The 17658-nt window shown below is 43.9% G+C and overlaps 1 protein-coding gene across 1 annotated transcript in view; it reads right to left on the reverse strand.

The window, feature by feature from the left end:
- RNF122 (ring finger protein 122) overlaps nt 1–17658 on the reverse strand; it is a 189616-nt gene that overhangs the window by 83351 nt on the left and 88607 nt on the right. Inside the window, exon 2 of the mRNA XM_069213816.1 lies at nt 4691–4846. Within this exon, the coding sequence (XP_069069917.1) occupies nt 4691–4845 (155 nt within the window). The 5' untranslated portion in view covers nt 4846. The remainder of the gene's footprint in view (nt 1–4690; nt 4847–17658) is intronic.

Raw genomic sequence — 17658 nt, forward strand, 5'->3', positions numbered from 1 at the left:
CTCACCTACCAGGCAGAGAAACTGTCTATTGGCAAATACAACTTTTGTCAGTTTAGAGTGGGCTTAGAGCCCACCCATTGCACACAATTTGTGGGTTTTATTGTCACTCTCATTTGCTTGCTTTGTTATTTGTCAGCTTGTGTGGCCTTTACTTCCTCTTCTTGTGTTTGTCCTTCTCCTGGAGCATGGTCGTCAGCTTTTGTGACATTTACTTCCACTTTATGTGTTTGTCTCTCTACTGGATCACAGCCTCATTGCTTGTGTCCTTGCGTAACTCACTTCTGAAGCACTACTTTTTAATTTTTTCTTATTTAAGTACTCCACAACAGTGCATGCCTCCCTTGTGTACTGCTCTCCCACCATGCTACATGTTGCTCTTTCTCATCTGTGCTATTTCCATCTCCCACCTGTGTGTTGTGCTCCCCCTCTTGTGCCTCTCCCAACAGCTCAGTGTTCTGCTTTCTATCCCCGGTACTTCACCCACATGCCCCATGTTCCGGTATATCACCTGTGTTGCTTACCCCCAACTTCCATAATGCTTCCTCCCACCCACAGATTTTGTGTTGCTTCTTCCATCCATGCCTTCAGACTTGCTTCCTCTTTGCACTCTGTTCTGCTTCTGCCCGTGCTGTTTGTCCTTTGCACTGCATCTTCCCCCAACTGCACTGTCTGTGTTGCTTCTCCCACCAGTGTCTCCAAAAAGAAAAATATGCTGAACACTACTTTCATTTGTTTTAACCTATCTAGTTCTGATCACTAAACAAAAAGAAAAAAAGACCCATCGTCATTTTGTAAGCACATGCATGCATGTTGCCTTTTTATCTTTACCCATGTTGCAGAGCATTGGAGATTCTGTACATCATCTCTAAAAACCATTGGCAAAGGTAACAGACCCTAAAGGCGATACCTTCTGGCTTTGACAAAGTTTGTTGTGTTAATCTAGTCCTCCTCTATGTCACAACCGAACCCTCAAACTGCACATAGCGGTTACCGGATGAGGACATCACGGTATCCAGTGCATCTAATTTAAAATGTCTATTGTTGAATGTCCGTCACAATTGCAGTCTTGTTTCTTTTAAACAGCTGCAAAACCAGTAAAAAACTAGACTAGCCCTAAAAATAGTACCCCCACGCATACGTGATGCTGTTAAAAATAGTGCACACATCTTTCGAATGCAGGGACTATGAGGGGGATTTGGCAGCATTCAAACAATGCGTCTGTCCTGTCAGTGATCCTCGAGGGAGGATATTTCCTTCCCTGCCGTTTCCTGGTTTGCTGTCCCTGTGTTGCCCGGCCCCAGCACTGGTGACAAGCGCACTTCCAGAGGACTGGTTTTCCACAACATCTGTGAAAGTTGGGGCTTGAGGTCGGGTGGAGTATAGAGAGGCGACGGTGGGCAGCAAGCCACCTGGATAGGATCCCTTGAAGGGAGTGAGGAGACTCTTTCAAGGAGGATACGCAGGCCTCTTGTTTACAGTTTACCATCATGTTTTATTTATTTTATTATACGTTTTTGTATTTTTCGTATTTTTTGTAACTTTATTTAAGGTGTTGTCTCAGAGCGACGTAAGATATTGCAAAGTAGCTTTGAGAGATAAATTCACCCAGCTGTGTGTGAGTCCGACAATTGGAATCACAGTGTTGTTAAAGAACCAGTATTAGGCGCAGAATTGGAGAATGCCATGTGTGGGTCCCACACCCCGAACAGCATGGGTATTATAGGACAGTATTAAGGCGCAGTGGCAGAGTTGTGTGTGGATCACAGTACTGTACTGGCACAGGTGCGGCAGGTCAAGAGTGGGGTGCTTTGGAAGAAAAGCATGTGGCCCCAATAATATGAAAATAGCAGCCACGGCTGAGGTGCTTTGACAGAGCCCTGTGGGTGACAATACTTGAATATCACGGTGTTGCTGCAGGGCTATGGTATGCTACACTACCAGAGGACGGAATGGGTGGGACCTGAGGGGCACAACGTGTCCATACTTTTTTAATTTATGTAAAACAGTTCAGCTATGTTTTGTGAAAAGACCACCTTTCCAGGACAGTTAATTCCAAGAGTTGAAATGCCTCAGATAAAACGTGAGGCAGGGAGTCTCCTGTGCTCTGAAACTAAAGGTGGGACATAGAGGTAAACAAGAAATAAGCCTTCCTACCAGGGTGTCTGCTTTCCTAAAATAAATGTAAATGTGCTGGCTTGGAAGCCAGTATTGACTTTAATTGATGGAATCACTTGAAGCTTTCTGATGACACAAATTTATACTTTTTTAGGGATATTGCACCAACTGAACTGTGAAGTCTGTGCTTTTTTGGGACAGTTATAACAAACACCCTGCTCTACCTACAGCCTGAATACTACTAAAATCTAAGGGGCATATTTACAAGCCCCTTAAGACGCCACTTTTTGTGACGTTTCGGCTGTGCAGAGTCCAGGCCCTTTCCTTGTCGTGCAGGGCACCGCAGCAAGGTCACTGGATGCGATGACTTGCACCACCTTTTAAGTGAAGATGCCCCTAAATTTTGGAAGCACTTTTTTTAATCTTAAACTTTTTGAGCATTTTGTTGCGCCTATCTTATTACTGTATGTAATGCAATTTTAAAATAATGACTTGCACATTCACAGTACCCTCTGTCATAGGCTGAGAACTCTTAGCACTAATAATACACAAGTCAGTATTCTCCACTGCACCAACCAGAACTCAGTTCTGTGGCTCTCTTTTTACAGACACAGACCTCTTCAGTGGATTAACTAACGAGGGTTTCATAATGTACGACAGTGCATTTCCCACTGATTAAGTTAACTTGTACTTATTTTTCATTTAAGCTGTGCGTTAATATATATGTAATTACCTGAAGGTGAACGACCAAAAAGGTTTCAGAATATTTTGTTTTCTTAATCACACCTTTGACCCCACCCCCATAATCACTGATGCCACCCCACTGCATGCAGTATTACAGTTCCCGTACTTTTGTATGCACTTTGAACGCTGTATGCTAAATATATGTAAGTGCACTGGATGTTGCCACAGGATATACTTACATTGTCAGAGCTTTATGTTTGTCTCAGAAGAACAATGTGTTGCAAGCCAGAACTGGGGAGCACTGGTTGAGCTGTCCGTATCTCCTCATACTGGTATGGTAGGGGTAATGCAGAGTAGGGGTACAGTGGAGTGTCATAATTGTTTGTGGGTCACATGCCTACAAGTAGAAACAATACTATGGACAGCTGCATAGATGTCTACAGTGCAGTAAGTTCAATGGCACTGGGCCCTACATGTCTCAGGGGCCACGCGGACTCCAACTGTGCATGTCTTTTGCTACCCTACAAGGGTTAGGGGAGCCACTTCCCTGCTTCATCTAGGGCAAAGTGCATCCTTTCTGTTCAAGCGACAGTGGGTTAAGACTGGAGAGCATTGTCCGAGCTCCGTGAAACCAACATTAGCACATAAATGGTGCCATACACTGGCAGAGGCAGATTGTGAATCTTTGTGAAGCCTGGTGAGATGATACTCATTGAGCGCTGCACACTGCGAAAAAGTAAACAGGCATGTTACAAGTTGCCCACAGAAGGCTTCCTGCAAAATGCAGCTTTAGAAATGACTGTAAGGAGAAACATGAGGAAAGCACCCTTAAACCAGTAGGGCACTGCCCACAAAGCTTTCAACAGACCTGGAAACTCTCATGGTGCCACCTTGTGTCACAGAATATGGGCTTCCTTTACACAAGGACTGGTGAAGAGCCAGTATCACCAGCGGTGGCTGCCACTCAATGGGGGTGGCAGGGTGGGGGGAGGGAGTGTGGGGTGAAGAGGGGTGGAAAAGAAAAGAAAAGCTTACCTGTGGGGGAGATGCGTTTGTCTCCCCTCTGTCCTCGTCTGCTTCCTGTTCCCAGGCTCCTAGCCAATCAGGATGCTGCTGTCACCAGCAACAGTAGCGTCGTGTTTGGCCTGAGCAGTCTGCTTCGCCGCTCAAATTGGGAGCGGGAGACTGGGCATGTTCTCCACTCAGCTGTGCAATACAGCTGGGTAGAGAACATGCAAAATGCGCATGTCTGTTTTGCCGGCCCAAAATGGCCAGCCAAACAAACATGTGCACCTTATGGTGCACACACCCCTCCTCCTGCACCCTCCCTCCAGCCCAGCCCCACCCCTTCTCCCAGGAAAAATAAAATGATAATAACGTAGCATTATTATAATTTTATTTTTCCTTTCCCCACAATCCAGTGGGGGTGACGCTCCTCCCCCTTAGCGGAGGAGTCGCCCCTAGACATGTAGAGCACAGAGAAAGCTGGAAACCCCTGGACAGAGTGGGTTTCCAGCTTGTGTTTGGTGGCTCTGCAGAGCTGATGCCAATTACCAGGTTTAAAACCTCTCCAGAACATAGGCTGCAGCCTGAAATTCTTTGGGTGTTTTTTCTGGGTTTCCGAAGGTTAACAGTCCCATTGAGCACTGTGCAGAACAGCTCTGCTACCCTGCTGCCTCTTCCTCTCACACTGTGAAAAGGTTTTAGAAGCTAGCAGGTCTGCTTTAATGCAGCAGGCCCATCCTCATAAGCCATATTTAGTAAATGGTCAGTTCGCTGCTGCACACTGGACACATGAGAACGTTCTGTAGTCTATACCATGAGTTGCCTATATCAGTGCTCCCTTTCAGGCCTTACCATTAACCCCCAATACTCAGTATGCAGGACTTACCTGATGAAATAGCAGCAGAAGATGAGGCTCAGCACAAAGACGAAAATGCCTGTTCCGAAGATGGCCATGTAGACATTCAAAGGAAGGTCCTGGAAGGTGATGGGGGGCATGATGCAGGTCCTGTTGGATGGCGGTGTCCCAGACTGCACGAGCATCCTGCAAGGAAGAAGGAGGACACTGGACTTACTCTCTGTACAGAAACTTACTTGACTCAAGGTGGTGAAAAGGGAATAGGAGTGCAAATGAGGGAGAGGCTAACAAAGGGAACGGAATGAGGAGGAATGAAGAAAGCACTGACCCAGAAGTAAAAAATTGTAGATGGAGGGAGCGATGAAAGGAGAGAAAGCGACAGTGGCAACGTTGGAGGCAGTACAGTGAGTAATAATGAACAGGAGCAAGAAATGGCATTAAGATACATAAGTGAAGTATTGAAAATCCAATGAAGGTGACAAGGTAGTGGTGAAAGAGCGGGTAGGTAGAACGAGTAGGAAGGTCAAAAAGAAGTAGAGTGGATAAAATTGGGGACATTGAGGAAACAAAACAGTGCATGAATATGAATAGTGCAAGGAGGCTGTGTCATGATGAAGGAAGAGAACAGGCAGTTAATGGAGAAATTGAAGGGATTAAAGATCACATTGTGAAAGTGAAAAGTCTGGAAGATGAGAATAGAGATGCAGAAAGTGTGAGACCAATGAAACATCAGAGAAGAGAGGAAGGATAGGATACATGGAGGGGCGTAGGGAATTGGAAAACATGACATAGTATGGGAACACTGAGAGGAATTACAAGCATGTTAGGAGGGAAGACAAGGAGTGAGGAGGAACAGAGGCAAAGAAGAAATAAGAAGAGACAGGGGAAGGAGAGAGGCAAATGGATGGAATGACAGAGCAAAGAAAAACACAAGGAAAAAGGGAGGAAATGACAGGGAAGGGTCACACTAGAAAGACAGATATTGGCATGGTACACAATGTGAAAACAGTAAGGGAGAAGCACATAATTAAATTCTGATGTCACACCAAGGCGAACAAATAGGCTTCATTGCCGAATGCTGAAAGGCCAACAACCCCAAAACTTCCTCAGGTTTCCATAAATCTCATATCGCAGCTAAGGTAGGACTGGGACAGAAAATAGGCCTGGCACCAAATTAAAAGTGGCTCCCTTTAGTGAATTAAAAACCTAATAAGTGGTCCATGTGTGCAAATTGGGGAAGTTTTAAACGCGTAAGGACACGCTGTGTAAACATTTTGCAAAGTATGGAAGACAGCATGGATTTGAGCTTGCTGCAGGCTATGTTTGTTTTAATGTCAGAAAAATCAACAGTAAAAACCGGTTCAGTAGGCATAAAATAGGCCCACAAAATTACAGAAAACCAACCCACACACTAACCTGGGACAGAATTGTTGTAGTTGGACTCTTGCTCCTAAGCGAGTCTACTAGTTTAGGGGAGACACCACTTTGCGTGGCTTTGAATGGCTTTAAATATATGGAGTAAGACAATGCAGCGCAAATCGCTGTGTTGTCTCACTCTGCCCCAGGCAGGCGGTGCACTGGTGTTCCCATGCAAATCCCATGATTTGTGACGCATTCTGAGATTTACCAACTCTGGTAAACCTGGGAATGCATCAAAATTCTACACCTCCCCAGGTGAGGCATAGTGAGGAGAAATATCTTTATTTCTCCTCGTTTTTACCTCTTTCTATATGTGCTGCATTCCGCAGCTCACATACAAAGAGGAAAAAACTTCAGGGGATTGTTTTTGAGGAAGGTGTCCCTTTCTGCACAAAAACAATCCTGGGGCCTGCAAAACGGTGCCATCACACGGGGAAAGGACAGAAAATTGGATGTATTGGATATATACAGAGCATTACTGCCCTTTCCCTGTGATGCAGGGCAGCGCAGCAAGGTGTCTTGCTGTGCTGCCCTGCTCCACAAAGTCCATAAATATGGACCTTAGTATCTAGCAAACTAGGAAAGTATGCAGCTGAAAAACATAAACGGGCTGTAAATGTAACACAAACTGAGAGCTATTCTTGTTATTAAATTAACAAACTAAACTATTTTAGAAGCATCCAGTCTTCATATCAATACAATAAAATATTTAACAAGACTATGAAGTGGCATGGATTTCGGTTCTATTGTTACAGTGTTTCACTGGGACAGTTATGTGAAGTTCAACTCTGCCGCAGTCTCCATATATTTCCACTTTCTTGTTCTAGGATTATTAAAACTGCAGTCTCAGTGGAAGGAAAACATAGATTTGATTCAATGTAATATGTACTGATGGCTTCTTGCTCTTTAAGGAACTAGGTAGAGGGAATACAGCACCAGGCCCGGCTATGGCCCGTCCCTCAAATGTGACCGAGGCCAAGCCAAAGCCAGACCTTTAGCTTTGGCCAGGATCAGACTGCGCTGGTTCACCCGGCCAGCCAAACACACATGTGCACTTAGGTTTCTCCAGCCCGGCTGTGTTGAACAGCCGGGCTGGAGAAACTGCACAGTCCCCAGGGCTGTCTCTGAGTGTCAGTCCGAGTCGCTCAAATGAATCCTGGTGCTGCTTTCATGCTATGTTTAGCATGAAAGCAGTACGAGGATTGCTGGGGGGCCTGTGCTGGTGTCCCAGCAAATGCTGGGATACCAACCATCAGGAGCAGAGGAGTGAGGCAGCAGGAGTCGGTGGAAATGGTGAGACAGGTAAGTTTTATTTTTTTCATTTTTTTTTTATTGTTTCCCCCATACCCATCATCCTTCCCACAACCACCCCCTTGACATTTGAGGGGGCCGCTGCTGGATATAATACCACAAAAGCAATAGCCCTCAGAATCTCAATACGAAAACGCACATGCAAAGGGGAGGCCTACTGTGGACAGAGCACAACACACTTACTGTGCACACAAGCTCCTCTGAAACAAGCCCTAAAGGGAACCCTGCTTCAGCCCATTGTCCAAGTCCAAGAGGAGGAATATCACAGGCAACATAACACAACTTAAACACAGTGTGTTCAGAGGTGACAAACTTCCACACTACTTTACTTTTATCAAAAACCCCAAAAGACAGACAAATATACACCAGAAGCTGCTGGGATCCAAGTCTCATAAAGACATTAACAATAACAACAATAAAACAACAATAAAACCACAAACCCGGGAAGGTAAAAATCTACCAACAACACAACACAAAACTAGAATTTCTGGGTGGGTATTAATTGAAACATGTTGCCATTAGGTTTGTTGGCTCAAACTACCACATTAATGCCTGCAACATCCACCGCACACTGGCTCACACCCTGCTTGTGTGGACTGCTTCTCTGAGCTCTCTAGAAGGCTCACTAAATTTGTATGGCCTGCAACAGACACCGGGGAGACTGGACCTGAGGCAGTAGTCCACTGATTATTGAGCCTCGCCAACTACTGTCTCCCATACGCTGTGTGTATTCATGATCATTCGCTAGACAGGCATGGCCATGTAATTTGCTTAAAAACATAACAGCTTGTCTCCTGAATATTGTAGTACAGGAGTTATAATAATTCGACCAATCTCTGATGACATAAACAGCAATAACAGCAGAAAAACAACCATAATATTAACAATTGTTATTATTATTATTATTATTATTATTATTGTTGTTGTTGTCATGTGAAATGGCAAGTGCTATAAAACTCTGCAGCTGTGTGACTATGGGAAAAACCACAGTCTTCGAAAGCATTTTAGCAAGAAGTTCTGTACATAGGAGGTGTACTTGTAACATTATTACAACAATAATACTAATATTAATAGTAGTAATAATTATGACAAATATATGAATAATACTACTACTACTACTACTACTACTAATAATAATAATAATAATAATAATAATAAATACAATTTTTATTATATTTTAGCTGCCCATTGTGAGTTCTGAAAGAACTGTCATGCTCAGAATCAGATATATCTCAGATCTGCACAATGGAAAACATACATAGCAGGCTTCGATACTAAAGAAGGCGATCTCTTTAAATGCATAGATGTCTGACTACCAGATTATATGTACGAAATTCTCCTAGCAGTCAATGGTGTAAGCATGATCGAAGGTGTTTATATGTGCAAAGACTAAACTTCCACACCCCCTCTCCTCAGTGACGTAAAAGAGGTAAACAAGATTCCTTACATGAGTTCTAGTATCATCTTGAATAGTGATGTCGCAGAAACTTCATGTACTGTCCTTCATGTCACAGTGATCATCTGTATATGACAAACCATGCACTATGTTAAACAAAGTACTGATAGTTTGACTGAAGAGTGATGCACTGAGAAGCCATTTTAGTGTGCATTTCTTTAGCTTAATGACTTAGACATACGTGGTATTGAGGTTTAATTAAATGTTTGAAGGATTAAACTAACTTTGTCTATTAAAATGTGTTCCTGTGAATGTATTAATGTGTTGTTATAATTCATTTGCATTAGCCTAAGTGAGGCGGCTAGGTCCTGTATTTTGTGACTGTACAGAAAATGTCATGTCATCATATTAACATGTACTTTTCTTTCAGACTTCGTTCCCATGAGACTAGTTTGATAATAGATATCTATTGTTTTATACATAGAGATTTGTAAGAATCTAACCTTGGCTGTGGAATATTCAGGACTGTGAACTAACAATTTAAATATTTGTTTCAATCATGTGTGGAGTTACACAGATGGCTGCTGTTCTCATGACAGATTTGGAAAATATGGAAATGTTTTAAGATTTAAGATGTATGTTCAATTGCTATTGGATGATGCCCCTTCAACATCAAATGAACTGTTGCCCAGGCGAATCAGATTGCCGTATGAACTTCAATATGTCAAGGCCCAGTAAGACTTAGGTCAGAGATCCCAGCAGACCCCAGCTGATCCCATCAGATGAGAATTCCTGGTGCTCAGAGATGAATCTTTTGCCCCTCATGTTGTGCTTCTTGCAGAGGTATTTTCCTCTCTGCCTTCGCCCCTTTGAAATGCTTTGCTGTGACTTAGAGATTTTTTCCCTAACCCTTACAGAAGTCTCTCGACTGAGCTTCTGACATGCTGACACTTTCCCTTTTAACCTTCTTTTTGCCTATCTTAGTTAGTAACCAGTTGCCCAAGATTACCTTTTTCCAATTTTGTTGGCCCTATTCTTTTTGTCTTTTGCCACATATGTTCCACCCACACACGTGCCCAACCAAACTGAACTTTATGATTTGAACTTTCTTAATGGTTATTAAAACTGAACAATGTTTGTTTTCCTTCAATAAAATTATCTTATTGATATTTTGTATTGTCTTTATTGAGTGCTTAGTTCTCCTAATGTTAGTTTGCCTGAACTTATTTTGTCGCCTTGGCCAACCCTTGGTGATTCTGTATATTTATAACTTTGTCTTTGTCTTGCAAACTGTCTACCTGACTTTGAGCTTAAGTTTGTAATAAACCCCTTAACTTAATTCCTGACTGGAGATTTCATTTTTTAGCTACATTGGTCATACTGAGTAATTTAATTGGGTTGTACTGAAATATTTAGTTGTATGGTTCTACCACATCCTATGCATGATCCAAAGATCCGCTGACTTTGTTGAGCATGGATTCCTGCGAAGGATTGATATGTTCAAACAGTAGCATGGGCTGAGCTCAAGGCATAATCTAAAGGAGATGCTGGAGGTGAAAGCAGTAACAACTGAAATATGCAAAAGAGTTCAAAATAATAGCTTTAACTATTACAATGAAACACAAGGAAACATAACATGAGTTTGTGTTGATCTCAATGCAAGCCGAATGGAAAGCAACATTGAGGCAAATGTCTCTTACTCCACTTTTGCACACCCACACACATAAAATCTCACCTTTCAGCAGTAACTAGTGTCCTTTCTGACTCCTTGACAGTCCGAGGGCTTTCAGAACTATCAGGTCACACTCGCTTTCCAGCAAACTACAATCAAAGTTCCAACAGCCTCCTACTTAGAAGAGTTCAAAGAGGCAAACAAAGGATTTCTAAAAAGGCAAAGCACATCCAGGGGATGTGCTGCAGGCTCTTGCCCAAGGTAGAACACGCCTTCTCTTATTTCTGCTTCAGGAATCAAGAATGATTTTCAAAGCTATATCTCCTGCTAGGTAAGTGACCTCAGTTTGGCATTTAGTAGGTTAACTTGTTGTTCCTAGTGTTGCAAAGTACTAGGTTAAAATGTACAGATCATGTTTTCTCCAACTTAATAAACACCAATGTTAGTACATTGCGTCTTCAACTGACTGTAGAGACTTGGTTTCACCCATATGTATTTTCGTCAGTTCCAAACAGGCTGTTGTGCATTCCATCAAGAGTTGACAGAGTAAAAGTAATACCCTTGACAAAAACTTAGTTGAGAAACAAAATGTTACCATAGTGGTTCCAGATTTTTGTTTTTACCAAAAGTTACCTACAGAAGCCTCTGTGCTCCTATTCCATTTATGTCTAAAGATACAAGGCATAAACAAAACAAAATGGAAAAGTTAAGCTTTCAATTTTAGGAAAGATAGCACAAGGGAGACATTAGTTTATATTTTAATTGGTTTTGGAGGTGGTGAGGCATGCATGCATCTAGTTATTAGTGTGCCACGGTGCAGCTCAAATGACCAAAACAGTGCACTGGGGAAACCCAATATAATACTACAAAGAAAGTGGCACTTCACATACCCCACTTATTTTCAGGTTTGACCTCGGAAACAGCCGTAGCTGTCTCGCCGGACTATTTTACCCAAAAAATACATGCCCTTCACTTTGAGTGACTGCTCAAATCTTTTGCAAGCTGATCACATCTGTCTAAAAAAGTTTATTTTTCATCAGCGGCAAAACTGGTTTAAAGTATCCCTTTTTATACTCATTATTTTTTATACTGACTGTTGGAAATTGCCTTTCTGCAGGGTCACCCCCAAACTTTTTGCCTTCCTTCTTCTCTTTTTCTGACCTCATTTTGCTGGCTTAAGGACTCTGCGCACTTTACCACTACTAATCAGTGCTAAAGTGCATATGCTCTCTCCTTAAAACATGGTGACATTGGCTCATACCCAATTGGCTTATTTAATTTACTTTTAAGTCCCTAGTCAAGTGCCCAGGGCCTATAGATTAAATGCTACTAGTGGGCTGCAGCACTGGTTGTGCCACCCACATAAGTAGCCCCCTAACCATGTCTCAGGCCTGCCTCTGCAGTGCCTGTGTGTGTAGTTTCACTGCCAATTCGACTTGGCATTTAAAAGTAATTGCCAAGCCTTAAACTCCCCTTTTACTAAATATGTCACCCCTAAGGTAGGCCCTAGGTAGCCCATAGGGCAGGATGCTATGTAGGTAAAAGGCAGGACATGAACATGTGTTTTTCTATATGTCCTGGTAGTATAAAACTCCTAAATTCGTTCTGCACTGCTGTGAGGCCTGCTCCTTTCATAGGATAGCATTAGAGCTATCCTCATATACTGTTTGAGTGGTAGATCCTGATCTGAAAGGAGTAGCAAGGTCATATATAGTCTGGCCAGGATGGTGGTACAAAATCCTACTTAATGGTGAAGTTAGATTTTATATTACTATTTTAGGAATGCTAATTTTAGAAAGTGAGCATTTCTCTACACTTAAATCCTTCTGTGCCTTCCAATCCACGTCTGGCTAGGTTTAGTTGACAGCTCCCTTGTGCATTCACTCGGAAAAATCCCAAACACAGGATGCTCAGTCACACTTGCACACTTCTGCATACTGAATGGGTCTTCCTGGGCTGGGAGGGTGGAGGGCCTGCCACTTACATGTCAAAGGACAGTAGCCTGCCCTCACACAAAGGACTGCCACACCCCCTACCCTGGCAGACAGGATGGAACTGAAAGGGGACCTTGTGCACTTCTAAGCCACTCTTTGAAGTCTCCCTCACTGTAAAGGCACATTTGGGTATTTAAGTAGTGTCTCTGACCCTACCAACGTAGACACTTCTGAGGTAGACACTCTACTTCATCAAGACACTTCCTGGAGAAGAGAACCTGAACCAGAACCTGCAACCTGCCAAGAAGAACTGCCTGGCTGCCCAAAGGACTCACCTGACTGCTTTCTGAGAAGGACTGCTGCCTTGCTGCTTTCTGGCTGTGCTGAGAGGTTCTCCCCAAGGGCTTGGATAGAGCTTGCCTCCTGTTCCCTGAAGTCTCAGGACCAAAAAGACTTTATTCCTACAAGAAGAACTCCCTGTGTGGCGGAAATTGACGCACAGACGGCAGAAAACGACGCACAACCTGCATTGCAGTGAAAGATTCACCGCACGCCAAACCGGAATGACACAGCCTGACTTCGCAAGGAGAAGAACGATTCAGCGCCAGCGTACCAACCGGAAATTTTACGCAAGGCCCACTGGATCGACGCATAGCTGAGCCGGAACAGCACAGTCCGACTTCCTGAGAGGAATCGACGCAGCGCCTGCCGTGCGGTAGAAATTTCCACGCAAAGCCCACCGGATCGATGCAGACCCTGTGACTTCGTCCTGTCAGCGCCGGATTTCAACACATCGTCGCCGGGGCATCCGAAAAACCCGCAACTCGAAGAGGATCCAAGACCGAGCACCAGAAATCGACACAAAGCCTTCCCTGCGCGAAGAACTAAATGAAGCATCACGGGAAGCAGCACAAGAAATCGACGCACACCTCCCTGTTTTCCACATATCTCCTCCTCTGCGGTTCCTTGTGGAGATTTTGAACGCAAACCAGGTACTTTGTGCTAGCAAGAGACATTTGTTGCTTTTAAGAGACTAAAGACACTTTATATAATTTTTACAGTGATATTTCAAAATATACATATTGCATCTTAATCGTTTTGACCAGCATCTTACCAGGTAAATATTATGGGGGTCATTACGACATTGGCGGGCGGGTACCGCCGCCTGCCAAGTGGTAACCACCGTGCGCCCGCCAATGCGGCCGCACTCCCGCGGCCCCCATTAAGACATTCCCGCTGGGCCGGCGGGCGCAAACCAAGATTGCGCCCGCCAGCCCAGCGGGAATGAGGCCGCAACATAGGAGCCGGCGGTGTTGTGGCCGTGCGACGGGTGCAGTTGCACCCGTCGCGCTTTTCACTGTCTGCTATGCAGACAGTGAAAAGCTGGCCCGGGCCCTCTCAAGGGGCCCCAGGACACCCCTTACCACCAGCCTCTTCCTGGCGGTGCAGACCGTCAGAAACAGGCTGGCGGTAGGGGGGTCATAATCCCCAGGGCAGCGATGCAAGCAGCGCTGCCCTGGCGGATTACATCCGCCGGGGCCATTGTGGCGGTAAACAGCCAGCCCCGGCGGTGCGTAGCGCCGCGGGCAAAATACGCCGGGAGGCACCGCCAGCCTGTTGGCGGTGCTCCCGTCGTTTTGGCCCTGCGGTTATAATACCGCCAGGGTCATAATGACCACCTATATGTTTTTCTAAACAATGTGTGGTGTATTTTTGTGGTGTTCTACTGTGTTATTGCATGATTTATTGCACAAATACTTTACACATTGCCTTCTAAGTTAAGCCTGACTTCTCAGTGCCAAGCTACCAGAGGGTGGGCACAGGACAATTTGGATTGTGTGTGACTTACCCTGACTAGAATGAGGGTCCTTTCTTGGAAAGGGGGTAACCTGACTGCCAACCAAAGACCCCATTATTAACACTGACTTTAAATATTGCTTATTTATTTTGCCTGCACTTCAGGTCACCAGTTAGATGTGACGTACAACATCTCTTGTTATTAAAAAAACAAAACTTAAAAAGAACTTACAGCCCACCCAATACTTACTTTTATTTACCATTCGTTGATTCCAATGTTGCTCTAATTTACGTGCTTCTGGTTGGTCAGCATGTCATCTGTTTCACTTTCCTGGCTTTTTGTTCTGCTTTGCCTGTCCATGTCGTGGCATGAAGATTGGGACTGTCTAGTGGCCAGAGTCCTTGCACTGGCTACACACTCTGAAGGTACTTTTTAATTTCATTTGTTACCAAGTACTCTTTACGAGTGCATCTGCAGGCTGTCTTCTCTCTTCCTCGGCTTGTTAACCCACAACCCCCAGCCCACCACTGCTGTTTTTAATTAACCCACCCACTGCTCTTAACCCACTACGTCCTTCTCCTGGCTCTATGTTCTTTTACCCAAACCCCTGTTTAGCCACTTCCAGCGCCCTCACTCAGATCCCCTAAGGTATAGGAGTGCTTTACATGCGCACCATTTACATTACACGTAAACACTTTCATTGTGTATTCTCTCCTCCCCACTGTATTAAAACCGCCGTTATTTTTAACAAATCCCCCTTACTTTTAACCCACCACGTCCTCCTCCCTCCGCTCTTGGTTTGTTACAGACAGGGGGTATTAAGTGATTTGCCCGGGATCACAGTAGGTTGTGCCGATGCCATACTCGAACCTGCTTCCCCAGTTTCAAGAATGAGATGCAAACGAGAACCACCCGAAAATGAAACAGGTCAGTTTTCTCGTATTAACTTTTCCATGTGTATTATGTCTGTTCCTGTCCCAATTTGTTACATTTACCCACAACTACCTCGCTGGTCTGCACTGTACTATGACTGAGCATGATGAGGACATTCCCACAACCAGTGTGCCTTTTAATCCCCCAACATAAAATAAATGTATCATCCTGTGTGCATTTTTTGGCAGTTTGTATTTATTCCACTGCTTCTGGCTCCTACATTATCTGTACGAAACACTATAATTTAATGTGCTCTTTTTAATAACCATTTCCTATATTGAATTTCGAGACTTTAAATACATTCAATTTTACCAACCACAGGTGGTAAACATAGTCTGTCTTGAGAGACGTCATGTAAATGTTAATTGTGTGAACTATGTTTGGGATCCCAGAGCACAGCTTGATATCTTTTATTTTGTATACGAACATTTCCAAAAACAGAATATTAGAAGAGAGTTTTAGGCGGGCACCCATCTTAGTTGCCTAGACGTACAGTTCTTTCTCAAGAGGGTTTGAGTGTATTACCACTAACCTACATCGATGAACTTGGCAGCCACTGCCTCAGCTTCCAACCTTTCCGCTTTTGGAATTGGGTACGGTGGTTTTACCACCATGATTAAGGCAGTGTAGTGTTGTTGTCTTTACTATTAAATTGCAAATATGTATTTATCTTTTTATTATGAAGCCACCAAACATGGTCATTGTGTTGAGTGAAGGCAAAAGGTTTATTTTCTTAGTAAAGTACAATTACCTAGCACCAAGAAACCATCAGGTGGATGTACTCTCTAAAAATCTGAGTAACACAACATAACATAACAATTTGCGATGAGAATTTTCTTTTAATATTGGCTGGCACCTGAAGCCATGACTTTAATCCCTTCCATCAGTAATAGTGCTGCAAGGAATGTTTCATTGTGTGAGTTCAGCGTGTAAGGAAATAAACTCTTGCCAAAACAGTGATCCTTTCTGTGATGCAACATAATACATTCAGCACCACCAGAAGCGCCACCACCTGATTTCCTAGAGCCTGCTCCCACCTGAAGAGTTCCAAGATCGTCAGCTCTGTCTTTGACCTGCTTTAGTTGTGTTAACCCACCACACCCCACTTGTCGCAATTGTTTTTAACAACCCCCTGCTTTTGAAACACAACCTCCCCTTCTCTGTTGATTTACCTCTGAGTTGATTTACTCCGAACAGCAAAAAACATGCATAAGTAAAAGAAAAGCGCTTATCCTCTTATTTTGAAGGTCAATATTCTCCCAAAACTCCAAAACAATAGCAATACAAGCATTAACAAAGCCAAGAGAGCTTGCATAGCAGAAACCTATTGGCTTTGGCAATGCTTGTTATTTATAGTTTCATTTATAAGGTGTTTAAGTCACAGTGTAAAGTTGTAACTGCCCGCACTATGAGGGCCTGGTTAGGTCATGATTTAGTCTTGTCTCCTTCACAAACAATTTTGTTACAAGGCACTGGGGCTCTTGTTATGCTTTCTTTTCTTGCCTTTATTCCAGCAGCAGCCAAAAAAAGAACTACAACTCCCAGCATGAGCGAAGGAAGACATAATGAGTTTCAAGATTCCTTTATCTATAATGGATGATTAGGCCAGGGGCAGTTGGACCATCCTTCAGCTCAGACGTATTCCCAGTTAGGCTTTCTGGAGACTCAACGGAAATGTGAAAGAGGGGACTTACTGTTGGTGCCCAAGCAGAGGCTCCTGTTGCAATTGAACAGCGTAGTGCCATATTGAAATACTGGACTCAGTAATCCTGGGCATGGGGACACCACTCCGGGGCCTTGGGTGATGCTGCAAGAGCTGCTCCGATCTGCTGCGTCTAGCCCCCTCCTCTCCTCCACTTGAACAACTGTGGGGTCAGCAAACACTCCACAGGCTCTCCCACAACCTACTGTGCCTGGTCCAGCCCCAAAACCACATGCACCGTAGCCCTCAAAATAGCTCTCCCACCCAATTACCACCTGCTTTAAGCAGGTGGCAATTAATGCATATTAAGGGCTGCTGTATTGGAATTTGGAATTGAACCTGGTTTTCCTGAGTTTTTGTTATTCCCCATTTGGGGAGAATATATCATAAGGGTTCCCCACCAGAATTGGAGATTAAGGTCTCCAGTATCCCGGCTTCTAAATATGGAGGGTCGTACAGAGACCTATAGTCCTAGGAACTCCGAGAAAAAAAAATGTTCCCTTGTAGCAGGGCCTTAAGTGGGATGGGTCCTGGCAGTTCTCAGCACCGGCAGTTCTAAAAAGCAGCGGAGCCGGGTCCCTATCAGACTCCCCATTTTGCCCTCACCCTCAGGGTGAAAAAATAAAAACTTAACTCTGCCGCAGTACCAACCTGCGCTGCTTTTGATGTAACTTCAGAGAGATTCGTTATAGTTCTTTCACAGTCTCATCATTTCGGAACTGAAAACTTTTTAATATTTTATACAAGGAAGCCATTGTTGTTGCTTATTTATCTTATGCAACTAACAACCACCGAAAAAGCCAATAGTCCTGGCTTGTTATAGATGGAATGTT

This window comes from Pleurodeles waltl, chromosome 11 (assembly GCF_031143425.1).
Source record: "Pleurodeles waltl isolate 20211129_DDA chromosome 11, aPleWal1.hap1.20221129, whole genome shotgun sequence".
Lineage (NCBI taxonomy): Eukaryota > Metazoa > Chordata > Amphibia > Caudata > Salamandridae > Pleurodeles > Pleurodeles waltl.